The 12,466-nt window shown below is 39.4% G+C and overlaps 1 protein-coding gene across 1 annotated transcript; it reads right to left on the bottom strand.

Moving 5' to 3' along the window:
* Window positions 1-5,565: 5,565 nt before the first annotated feature.
* On the bottom strand, window positions 5,566-11,949 carry pgam1b (phosphoglycerate mutase 1b). The gene is made up of 4 exons (XM_057843664.1): window positions 11,562-11,949; window positions 7,228-7,502; window positions 6,527-6,707; window positions 5,566-6,125 (listed from the first exon to the last, which is right to left on the bottom strand). Exons 1-4 carry the CDS (start codon window positions 11,698-11,700, stop codon window positions 5,956-5,958), a joined length of 765 nt encoding a protein of 254 aa, XP_057699647.1. The 5' UTR covers window positions 11,701-11,949; the 3' UTR covers window positions 5,566-5,955.
* Between the last annotated feature and the right edge of the window lie 517 nt (window positions 11,950-12,466).

Raw genomic sequence — 12,466 nt, 5'->3', positions numbered from 1 at the left:
CCTGATGCTGATTGGTTGGTGAAACAGGAAACTAAAATATTTGGTCGGCCATCTTTGTTTGGGGCAAATAAACGCTGCGCCCCGTGACGTATGCTAGTCCAATAAGTACGGTTGTATTACATTGCATTATTTAAAGAATTTTGCAAGTTCATCATCGGGAATCTTCACGTGGACTTCAAACTCAAATGGGAAAATGTCATTTTTCTTTGTTTCTATTAAAAAAAAAAAAAAAAAAAAAAAAAAAAAAAACTCAAGAATGAGATGAAGAGAATGTTTTTATCATTAATCGACCCATTTTGGTATCAAAATCCTACCTCCATAAATGTAAATTTAGCACAAGCTGTTACCTTCATTTTCTCACTTTCATAACTTTCACTTTCACTGTGTCCCACATAAACCTGTTAGGAAAAAAAAAAAAATCAAAGAATCTGAAAGTGGAAAAAACGCTCAATATTTAAAAAAAAAAAACTAAAACTTTCTTGTGAATGTTTGATTGACTGCATATATAATAAAATGAAATAAAATAAATTGCACATTCAACTCTTTCAGTCAAGGGCGTAGATTTGCATAGGGACGGTAGGGACATAACACTACCAACTTTTTAGGCTGCTCAAATTGTCCCCACCAACTTTTAAGAAACCTTATTAGCATATAACAATAAGTTCAGTTATATAGGTAATTTAGATTGTCTTCCCATATGTTGTAAGGATAGAATTGAGCCTTCCATTATCAAGTGAATTGTTTTCATTATGTTCAGACTTACATTTACCCCTTTTCACTTGCTGAATGTGCTGGTCCATTTTCCCCCTCAAACGCACGTTTGATTGGCTGATGACTTCACCCACCCCTGCCACACAAACGCTCAGACTCATTTAGCTCCGACAGAAATACATGTCGACAACATCCCGCCCCCTCCACCCCCTTCGAAGAGAAGCGATATTTCAATTTTTTTTTTTTTTTTTACCAGCACCAGCCACTGTAAGTAAATTAAAAAGACGCCAATATTGTACAGGTGTGAAACGCATTACTAGTTTTGCTGCTGAAAGTCTGACCTGTATCTGAGTGCGCTTAACATTAAACTGTGTGAACTTGCTAACCTGCAAAACTCAAGTAGGAAGCTGCATAGAGAGAAATGTCCTCCTGTATGTGTTTTCTACTGTTAACGTTAAACGTTAAACTATAGAACAAGAAAAATGTGAGCTAGCAGCTGCTTATAGAGAGAGGGGTGTTGCATAACCTCATATGTTGCTCACACAACACAACATACATCATCATAATTAACTATGTACATTAAATACATTTTTGGGTGGGATGCCACGAGCTACCCACACTAGCATGGCGATCGACTCGTCAATCGTCATCAACATAATGAGCCCCCCCCCCGGATTTAGCATATCAATTAATTAGGTTCATATTCGTGAGAAATGTAGCCCTGACCCCCGTTCACACAATCTGTTTGGTCTGACTAATATACAATCCCCAGCAAAAAGTGTACGTCCAGGTTATGCTGTTATATCGTCTCTACCAATGTTGAGACCAAACCAACATCCTTGCTCGCAGTGGACAGCTATTCAAAAGTTAACTTTGGACCTTTAACCCTCTTATACAGTAGAGTGACTATTATTGGTGTTTTATATTTACAAAATAATGCAGCGTTGATTCAATCCAAATTAATTAAATTGAAAGGAATAAAACCAGAAATGCAAACTTGTTAAGGTCCCAAGTAACTCTAAAGTTGATTTTTTCCCCCATATTATTCAACTCATTACATGCCGCTTATGGCGTAAGACACAGGTGTAAAACCGATTCCAGAACGGGCCAAGTGGGCAGGTTTGCTTTCCAACCAATGAAGAGGACACCTTTTCACCAATTAGATCTTTTACATGTGTAATCAGTTAAACTTTGTCAGGTGCTGCTTGTTTCAGCAGTTAAGTTCATTGGTTAAACTCTCTGCGTTGTATCGGTTGGAACAAAATCCAGCACCCACTTGGCCCTTTCTGGAATCGATTTGACACCTGTGGCGTAAGACCTCCAATTTATTTTACCAGGGAAGACTGACTGAGAATGCTTATGTTTCAGTGCCATTGACGGCGCTAGATGTCCAAAGCCTTTGATTTGGCAAGGGCGAATGAACAATTTTATATCATATAAACAAATTATTAAAAATTCAACAAATGTTCAATCAAAAATGTTCATTATATGAACAAATGTTCAATCGCTCTTCTCAGTCAAAAGGGACTGGTTGTCCAGCGCCGTCAATGGCAGCCAAGGAGTTAAATGAGAGCCCTGTATGGGTTTAAAAAAAAAAAAAAATCATAATTCGTGCATGAAAGGGTCAACTTTTTTTTCCTTTACTCAATGTTGTTTTAGATAATTAAACATCTGTAAATATTTTGAATGAATTACATCTTTGTCATCATCATCTGTATCATTGACAGTTGCAAAATGTAATATGATTAGCCCGAAGAAAGAAAGAACCGAAGAAAGATAAGGACAGACAGGAGAAGCATATGCTTATCAAGACCCGTCCCCTTGCAGCCAAGGACGCACAATCAAACATGGTAGAGTTGCATACATCATACTACATGAGCTTTTCTTTTTTGTTTTTTTTTCCACATGAATTTTCATCCCAAAAGTTATTGATATGCCTTAGTACTTAGCAATATTGTCGATTAGTGTGAGTTCATTGATTAGGGTGATTGTCAGATTTTCCAGACGTGAAGGTGTTGGCCGAACGTGGGCGTTGGTTTGGTGTAGGTCGCATTGTTGAGAAAATTATGTCCAGTGAACTCAGCGTCCAGTCAAGCAGCTCCATCGTGTACGGTTGTTACAGTTCAGGCAGCAGGCACATACACGAGCAGTTAATGATATGTGTTTGCTACAGGGCATATTTTCAGGGCGTGCAATGTTATGGCTATTTACGAACAATTCCCTCGCTTATCGACACTCCTCTTACACTCCCATAACTTTGTCTCTGTCCCTGACATTCCATCATCCATTTGTTGTGGGAACATTATGTTATGGTTGTGTGTGTGGCAGTAGTGTTATGTGTCATTATAACTGGTGTTCAAGTAGCGATTCAAAATGGTTTCTTTATAGGTCCTTTTAAAGGATCAAAATAGTTCTATGCTCGTAAGTGCTGGGTCACAGGTATTCCATAGGCGAGCGCCAAAGTTTGTAACCAAAAATGATTTTAAGGTTGTTCTGACTTTCCGATAAGAAAACAATCTGGTTTCTCTCAGGTCGTAATTGGATTCCCTCAGTTGGAATCGAATTTGCAGGTTAGATGGGAGACAGTTTGAGTGGGCCTTGTACATCATCTGAACAGTTTTGAAGTTTATCAAGTCATAACATTTTAGTAGCTTGGATTTGATGTAGAGCTCATTTGTGTGTGCTCTGAACGGTGCGTTGTGAAGTGTTGGGAATAACGCCGTTATAAATATTTTTTTCACTAACGGGGTAATCAAACTAATTATTTTTTCCGCCGCTACCGACCGTTAGTGACGGTCAAAAGCGGTGCGTTACTTACTATGAATAAATTGAAGAAACCACCAGCCATAGCGAGTCTACTCTGCTCTGTTTATTTGTCATCCAAGACTTGGGGTGCGTTCAGGTTCATGGCAATGAAAATGGTAAACACACATAGCCTACCTTTGCAAGAACGATGGAGTTGCCGTTTGATATGGTCTTAATGTGCAGGTCCTGCACCCATCCGCAGCAAAACTGTTCGTAGCTTTGTAGCGATTTGTAATTTCGGAATCGCTGATGAGTTTAGTAACATACACCAAACAATAAATACAGCAGAATGTCCATTTCGCGTAATTGTGGAAGCTCGTCGACATCTTTACTCCATTTGTCTTAGGCTTGCTCGTGAGGGTCAACATTGTTCACATCCTTAAGTTTGATCACATATCTGTTCTTCGCCTTAGTAACGAGTTTGTCTCTTTATCAAACTGGCAAGTTTAATATCCCGCGAGCCAGACCTGCTTCCAATATGGGTGCGTTGTTGTCAAATCTCACGTGATCCCCCATTCTGTGACGTAAACGCTTGAACCTAATAGCGCACGTACTTCAGAGCCGGTGTTTTCACACACAAACCGGAACAGCACGTGCAGCAAACACACACGCAAAACAGATGCAGAGGGATATGATGGCAGAGCATTCAGAGGAAAATTTGTCCTTTACGAGGTGGAGATATAAACAGTGTTGGGAGTAACGCCGTTATAAATAACGCCGTCACGTAACGGTGTTATTTTTTCAGTAACGGGGTAATCTTACTGATGACTTTTTCCGCCGTTACAACGCCGTTACCGTTACTGACGGTCAAAAGCGGTGCGTTACTTACTCTGAATAAATTGAAGAAATTACCAGCCGTGTCGAGTCGACTCTCTGCTCTTGTTGATTTGTCATCCAAGACTTGGGGTGCGTTCAGGTTCGAGGATAGCGCACGTACTTCTGACTCCAAGCTGTTTGTCTCTGCTCATTCAATTAGACAATGCTTTCCAAAGTTTAGTAAAGTTTCTGTGTTTGCTACACCTGATGCTAGCCTCGTTCCCATCTCCCATTGTCAGCCAGCAATAATTCTGCTTCCATCTTGAGGACGGCAGACGCTTTGAAGGTGACGTGAATTGTCGGGACACGAGCCTACCTAAATGCAGCCCCTCGAGAGATGCGATGGAAGTGATTGTGATTGGCTGAGGGTTAGAGTCATGTGTCGTGGTAAGCCAATCAGAGCCGGCAATTTCACAAGCAAACCGGAACAGCGCGTGCGGCAAACACACACACGCAAAACAGATGCACAGGGTCGGGATGGCAGAGCATTCAGAAGAAAAATTGTCCTTAAGAGGTGGAGATATAGACACTATTTCAAGTTTGTCGAAATTAAAGGAAAAAACCTGCATGTAATGTGTAATTTATGTCCCGGGGCAAAGCTGTTGTCGACATCTGTGGTAAGCAATTCAAATCTGCTGAAGCACCTAACAAGTTAAGTACCATTTTGTTCTTCTCTATTCCACTGACTCGAATACTGCTCAGAAAATTTCAAATTATTTGACATACAAGTTCTTTTTAAAGTAACGGAAATAGTTACTTTCTCTGGTAACTAGTTACTTTTACTATAGAGTAATTCAGTTACTAACTCAGCTACTTTTTGGAAGAAGTAGTGAGTAATGTAACTAGTTACTTTTTTAAAGTAACGTGCCCAACACTGCCAGTAAGATATTGTGGTTAACTGTATCAAAGGCTTTTTTCAGTTCCAGGAAAATTCCCACGGAGTATTGTTTTTGTTTTTTTAAAAACAATTCAACTAATATGTTTTAAAATATTACCTAAAAAATACAACTCTGTACCAATTTTATAATTATTAGAATAATTGATTCCTAGATGTTTTTGAGAGATAACCAATACAAGTGATAGCTATAACTATAATTTACAAATGTAAAGTCAGAATTCTGACTTAAAAGTCAGAATCTCGGCCAGCTTTTTTTTTTTCCTCTCCTTCAGTGGCCCTAATCCTCTTCCTTACGATAGTAAGATGGTGTGAAAAAATACAAACACTGAAAAAGATTTTGAACACTTAATAGCTTATCACATTTATTATTTTTCTCAGTGACATAGTAAGGACAAGTGCACATACATCAACTTGGAATTTCAACACCAATGTTAAAATATATTGTGGGCTGAATGAGGTTACTTCCAAGGTCCATAATGAACATTTTGGTCATTACGTACATACACCATGAATATTCATTCTGTTATACCTGCTTATGTCAAAAATATAGATGATTAAATTCTATACTCAATGTAGTAGAGAGTCAAACATGGTATAGTGTGTGCACGTGTGTGTTTTGAGTTTCGTGATGTTGACAACACTAAGAGGCTTGGTTGACGGGTATCTTTTGTTGACTGAACAGGACAGCATTGATCTAAATTTAATCCCAATCTTGGGAGTGTAGTTTATTTTTTTGCTTTACCCTGAGCTGCCACAGCAGCCATCGCTTTCTGTACAGTCTCCTCATCTCCCAAAAACTGCATGGGTCCTATGGGCTTCAGGTTTTTGTCCAATTCATACACAACAGGAATACCTGTAGGCAGGTTTAGCTCCATGATGGCCTCCTCAGACATACCTACAAACAGAAACAGTCAAAGTTTACACACTTGTAGAATCATTTGAACTAACCGATGTAGCTCAAATGACAAAATCTGTGGTTAACACTCCATGACAAAAGTTGATACACCCAAGAAATAATGACCAAACCATTTGTTTCCCTGCTTTTGAGCTACACCATGACCACAAGAGTCCGTTGTTGAAAGTCTTGCACCAGTTCCCAAGTAATGACAACACACTCTTTGTTGCACTTTGACTGGTAAATAAGCGCAAAAGTGACATCACCCTTAAGGCATACAGCATTTAAGCCAAAACCCAATTGCTCTAAAAGACAACATGCACTTTTGGTATGACTGACTCTTTTGTGAATGTAGTTGTTGTCTGTGCAATGATCTTTTTAATATGGCTTCACAACCTTACCCTCAAGGTGCTTGACAATGCCACGGAGACTGTTGCCATGGGCAGCAATCAGCACCCTCTTCCCTTCTTTGATCTGTGGAACTATCTCGTCATTCCAAAAGGGAAGAGCCCTAGCAATGGTGTCCTTCAGGCTCTCACATGTTGGAAGCTGGTCCTCTGTCAGATCGGCATAACGTCGGTCCTATAAGGAAGGAAAAATATTAAAATGCTGTTGATTACTTATGGTCATTGAGCTTTAATAGCCCCTTTTACACAGTCTGTTTTAGGCTTCGATGTAGGTGCCTTCAACCTGATGTTCTGTCTAAAGTCATGGAGACAAAAGTCATTTCCATGCTCTTAGGTAGTCTCAAAGCCAAGATGACGCCAGTGTAGATGCAAAATTCAGGGCTTGTGTGCTAGGGGTGTGATGATTCATACTTGGGAAACACTTTTCCTACTCTTTAATGTTAAAAACAATGATGTTGTTTTACTGTCACATTTGTACTGTAGACTGCAACTTTATCCCCTTGGGCTCATTTGCAAATTTCACTGATCGTCATTACAGTGGCCCTCTACCTCTTTTCATTAATTGCATGTTTTGGCTTCTGTATTTTAACCATGTAAAGCACTTTTGTGAACAGATCTGTTACGGCTACAGTAAGGCTATTTTGTTAGGATATTTGTGCGAAAGGGGCTACTTAAATGGTTTGTTCCAGAGTAACCTTGCTTATGGTCTGATAGAAGTCGTGGCCCTCATCCATAGGTGGAGGAGGAATGTCAAACGAGCGCCTCCAAATCTTGACCTGGGCCTCTCCATGTTTAGCTGCTGTTTCAGCCTTGTTCAAGCCAGTCAGACCGCCATAATGGCGCTCATTGAGGCGCCAGGTCCTGTGCACTGGAAGCCACATTTGGTCGATGCTGTCCAGAACAAACCACAGAGTGCGGACGGCCCTCTTAAGAACTGAGGTGTAACAAATGTCAAACTCATAGCCAGCATCTGAGGTGACAGAAAGAAAACAATTGGTTTTAGTTCATGTTGCTGTTGTACATACACATACAGTATACAATTTCCTTTGTTTTAAACACTGCCACTTCTTGTGCGGATGTTTTCAAGTCATCCATCAGGTCTAAAATCGTTATATTGCTTTATCAAACTGACAGATTGCAGGGCTCGACTCCTATAATCAGGGGTGAAAGTGGGCCAGTAAAAGATTCGGGGCTGGAACGGAGTTGAACGGTGATTTGATCCTGAAAATATGACGGCAACTGTCAAAACCCCATGTTTAAAAAAAAAACTGCCAGGCTGCCACAAACATCTCATCTTCCAGAAAAAAACAATAACCTAACGTAAGATTTACATACAGTACACAAATGTTATAGCATAATAAAATGCCTGTGTAGCGTAATCTGTTTTCACCGATATTTATCATATATGTATTCCACGGAGCTCTCCAAGTAAGTATATCAAGATAAACTGCTGTATTTTAAGCCAAAAGAACTGTTGTGTTTGATAGAACAATATGCCTATATGCTGCCATAGCAGATTCATGGCGCATTAAGTCCCCGAATGATTTTTAATTTGTCCGTTTTACCCTGGAAACCCCCGTTTACAGACGTCCCGCAACCGCTTTTGTTTTCAACCTAGCCATAAAAAGAAGGTAAGTAATCGTATTTATTATTCGAAATGTCTGTCATTTTTAGCTTAGAATCATTAATTGATGTCTAATATTTAGTTAAAAAAAAAAAAAAAAAACTACTTTAATCCTGTATTGCCAAATGTATCACATTTGATACACCTAAAATTTCATGATTTTGAGAGTAATTCAGAATTTTGACATTTTTTGGGAGAAAAAAAAAATGATGGATGCAAGTCAACACATGCATCTGCAGGTTCCATGAGAAAAAAAAAAAACAGGATTTAGCTAGGTTATAGATATTAGAGCGCTTATTGCACATATTCATTTTGACATTTCTTTTTACAAATTTGAAAAAAAGGTTTCATTAGGACCTTATTTTTCATATTTTGGGATTCTCTGATAATTGCTTCATGGTGCAGGTCTTTAAGGGTTAAAAAATTATTCATTCGTATATTTTAAACTTTTAAACAAATTACGTCACAATGAAAAAATTTGCGTCTGTAAAAAAGTATCTACCTCATAACTATCGCTTAATTGTATTTTTTATCGTTACTGTCGCATTTTCCCCAAATATTTTAGATGATAAATAATCGATCCAAACAATGAAAAATTAATGAAAAATTTTTTTTTTAAAGGGTAAATATATGAAAACGAAAATCTCGACCACTCCTTAATATCTGCGATTTCTGCATCGCGACCCTTGTTATATTACCATGTTTCACCCATAAAATCCCCCAAAAATCCGGCTGTGTCTTGACACTCGGTGATACATGCTACATGGAGTTTTTGGATCGAAAACAGGTAAGTACGCGATAATATCTCGTTAAAATCATGGAGTCTTTAATTCTGCTCTCGCGTGCTCTCACCTCCAGTTCGAGTTTAGCTGTTTCATTTTTTTTTTAATGCCCTCCTGTTCAAAATTCTTCTTCCTCCAGAAAATTGAGATTTTAAGATTTCCAATTATGTATCACACATGCATATAGGAAAATGTTGAAATTTGGTCAAATTGGAGGTCTCAGAGCAGAACTTCAAGTCACCTGAGTGTTCCCTACCATATATTGTATGTAATGCAAAGCACAGCACATTTTTTCAATTTTCTGTACTCACCTGAATGCCACGAACTGTACGTAAAAAAAAAGAAGAAAAAAAAGTTGCCCGGGAATTTTTAAGACGACGCTCACCATGCTAAATGCTAATGCTAAAAAGAACGCTAATGTTATGCGAACGTTCCGAGCCAACTGTCTTCAATATCACGTTTAAAACTGTCATCATCATCATGTTTAAAACGGCGTCACCAGCCCCTTCCCTCCTCCCCCCTCCCGCTCTGCTCTCTCCAGACAGCTGTCAAAATCAGACAGCCCGCCTTTCATTCAACCAAATTGTAGAAACGTGCTTCTTCACATCCTCAGTAACGGCGTTGCAAAGATGGGAAAATTAATTAACTACTGAAAAAAAAAAAAACGCCTTTACACTCGAACGCCTGTCCGGTAACGATGGTCACAGGGAAAACGCGGAGTGGATTTTCAGTGATGTGGGCATTCTCTACATGAACAAGTGGAATGGATAACGACGCACTGAAGGGGCTCTCTACCTTACTACTTATGAAGTGAGCAAAAACTGACAGTTTTATGGTCGTATTAAAGGTAATAATGATTGGTTATATGATTTTAACTAATATTCTGGCAGTTTCATAGTGAATATGTCAGCATTTTTGTTATTTTTTTCCCCCCAAAAAACATCAAATTATTTTGGGGCTTGAGAATATTTTAGGGGGGCTGACGGCTCCCCTACAATAAGCCTAACAACTCCACTGTGACTCAGTGACGTGTCGAGTCGATGCGTGCAGCAAACCACCCTGGACTCAGTTGTCCGTTCAATTGGCTGACAGTCTGATGTGTGATCAGCATGGATAGTTAGCTCTGATTGGTTCAAATGCAAATGCTTTTAGAACAGCAAAAAGGGAAAAAAAGAACAAGCTTGTTGAATTAAGTCGATACAAAAAGGGCAATGCAACAGAAAATGGATGAAATCTTTCAGAGAAAGGAAAGAGTTGAAGAGCCTTTTTTTAATTAGCTCAGATGGGACGGTTCAGAACATCTTCCACATTAATGTGAATTTTGCGCTTATTTTTGTTCATTTACTGTGTGTTTGACTTTTTAAAAATAACAAGACAAACCTATGCTTGAATAATGTTCAAAATATATTCCATTTCATTGTGCACAATGCCTTTGTACAAATTTTTGTTAAAGCAACACTTGGTAATTTTTCAGTTTGGGTCGATTTTAGCTACGCCGGTGGACAAAAGCGGTAGTGTTTTTGCCTTAAGGACGACTGCGTTTCCCATGAGGACCAGCACACACCCGAACAGTGTCGTAAAATCATCAATCAATTAAAAAAATCAATCTCTTGGTCGCCTGCAGATGGATTAAGCAACATTTCTATTCTCAGCAGCTGTGTGGAGGCTTAATAGTTACAGGGTAATGAATCCAGTTGTGGCTAAACAATAGCATATGACGGTGGTAGTGTGGTGTCACGCCAGCGAGTGAAAACCGGGCAAATGTTTATTCTGTACATCCTGGTAGCCTGCCTTTTTTAACTCCTCAGACAAAACTGTGTCTTTTGATGCTCTGCCATCTTTGCAGAATTCGCGCAAAAGCGTTCGCATCGACTTTAGTCTTTTTAATGAATGGGGAATAGGGAAAGGGACATATGCTGTAAAGCAGTCAGCACATTCTTAGTTTTTTGTGTTTCAGGGTTACTTGCCACCTTCCTCAAAGTTAATTAGCGCCGGTGAAAGCGATATAGACTCCCTCAAGATATAAAAGAGGTGTCATTTAACTACTTGTCTGTCGACATATCATAAATGTTATGAGAATATTTATAAAAGTTAAAAAGTTACCTAGTGTTGCTTTAATTTATGTTACTTACATCTTTATTAGTAAAAAAATAAGTAAATGTTTACATAATCTTTTTCATTTAATTTTAATGTACATCCTACGTTCTTAAGTAGTCAAAATTGAGGTTTTGCATTTAGATGTGAGGAAATGAGGGTAAATAAAAATCAGGAGATTTTGGAGGTTGACATAACTGGTGTTTTTGTTAACTGTTATTTAGCAAATGAAAATCAGTTTATATAATTCTGACCCCGTGGCGACGTTTATGTCATGAAGTTCAAGAAATTCTAGCCACTTTCACCCCTCCCAACCAATAATGTGAGCTGTCAACTACGTTAAATTTCTCTATTTATATGTGTAGCCTACTGTTAAAGGGACAGGCAACCCCTTTATCATGTGCCTTCAATCAGGAAAAAAGTCAGGCCCTGCAACCTGTTTCTCCCATCGGGCCCAGTTGCATAAGCAGAAGCTTGCAGCGCTCTAATCCAATGACCGACAGAATGACAATTAGGCCGTGTGACATACCTTTCAACGCCTGTCCACCCCTCTTTGCCTCTTGCTCGCCCGTTTCGCTCAAATCCGCGTCGAACCACCCGCAGAAGCGATTCTCCTGGTTCCAGCAGCTCTCGCCGTGTCGGATCAGCACCAATTTGTACGCTGCCATCTCGATGCCGATGTCCTCTGTGCTGTACTTCCGTAAACTTTGACTGCAAAGACTCCTTTTTAAACGTTGTAACAACGAGCACAGGTTTATCCTAGGCAGGTTGGCTGCTAACGTGCGAACGGTTGCAGATATGTGATAATTTTTGCCAAATGAAGTTGAAAGATACGGTTTGGACCGGTGTGAACTTGACAGCTTTCACCAAGGCTATCGTCTCTTCCTTCACTTCCTGTCGACGGAGACCAATCAAAAAGCGAGCTGTGCTTGTGCAGGAGGAGGGGGAAGCAAGAGGATGCGCACAGCCGCACGTCGGCGCGCCCCCAGCAGTGAATACAAACTAGTTAAAAATTAGTGGCCACGGCCACCCTACATACAGTGGGGCAAATAAGTATTTAGTCAACCACCAATTGTGCAAGTTCTCCTACTTGAAAAGATTAGAGAGAGGCCTGTAATTGTCAGCATGGGAAAACCTCAACCATGGACAGACAGAATGTGGAAAAAAAGCAGAAAATCACATTGTTTGATTTTTAAAGAATTTATTTCCAAATTAGAGTCGAAAATAAGTATTTGGTCACATACAAACAAACAAGATTTCTGGCTGTCAAAGAGGTCTAACTTCTAACGAGGTCTAACGCGGCTCCACTAAGTTACCTGTATTAATGGCACCTGTTTTAACTCATTATCGGTATAAAAGACGCCTGTCCATAACCTCAGTCAATCACACTCCAAACTCCACTATGGCCAAGACCAAAGAGCTGTCGAAGGACAC

This window comes from Corythoichthys intestinalis, chromosome 8 (genome assembly GCF_030265065.1).
Source record: "Corythoichthys intestinalis isolate RoL2023-P3 chromosome 8, ASM3026506v1, whole genome shotgun sequence".
Taxonomy (NCBI): Eukaryota; Metazoa; Chordata; class Actinopteri; order Syngnathiformes; family Syngnathidae; genus Corythoichthys; species Corythoichthys intestinalis.
The sequence above is the reverse complement of the archived record's forward strand: the minus strand, read 5'-3'. Positions and strand labels throughout refer to the sequence as shown.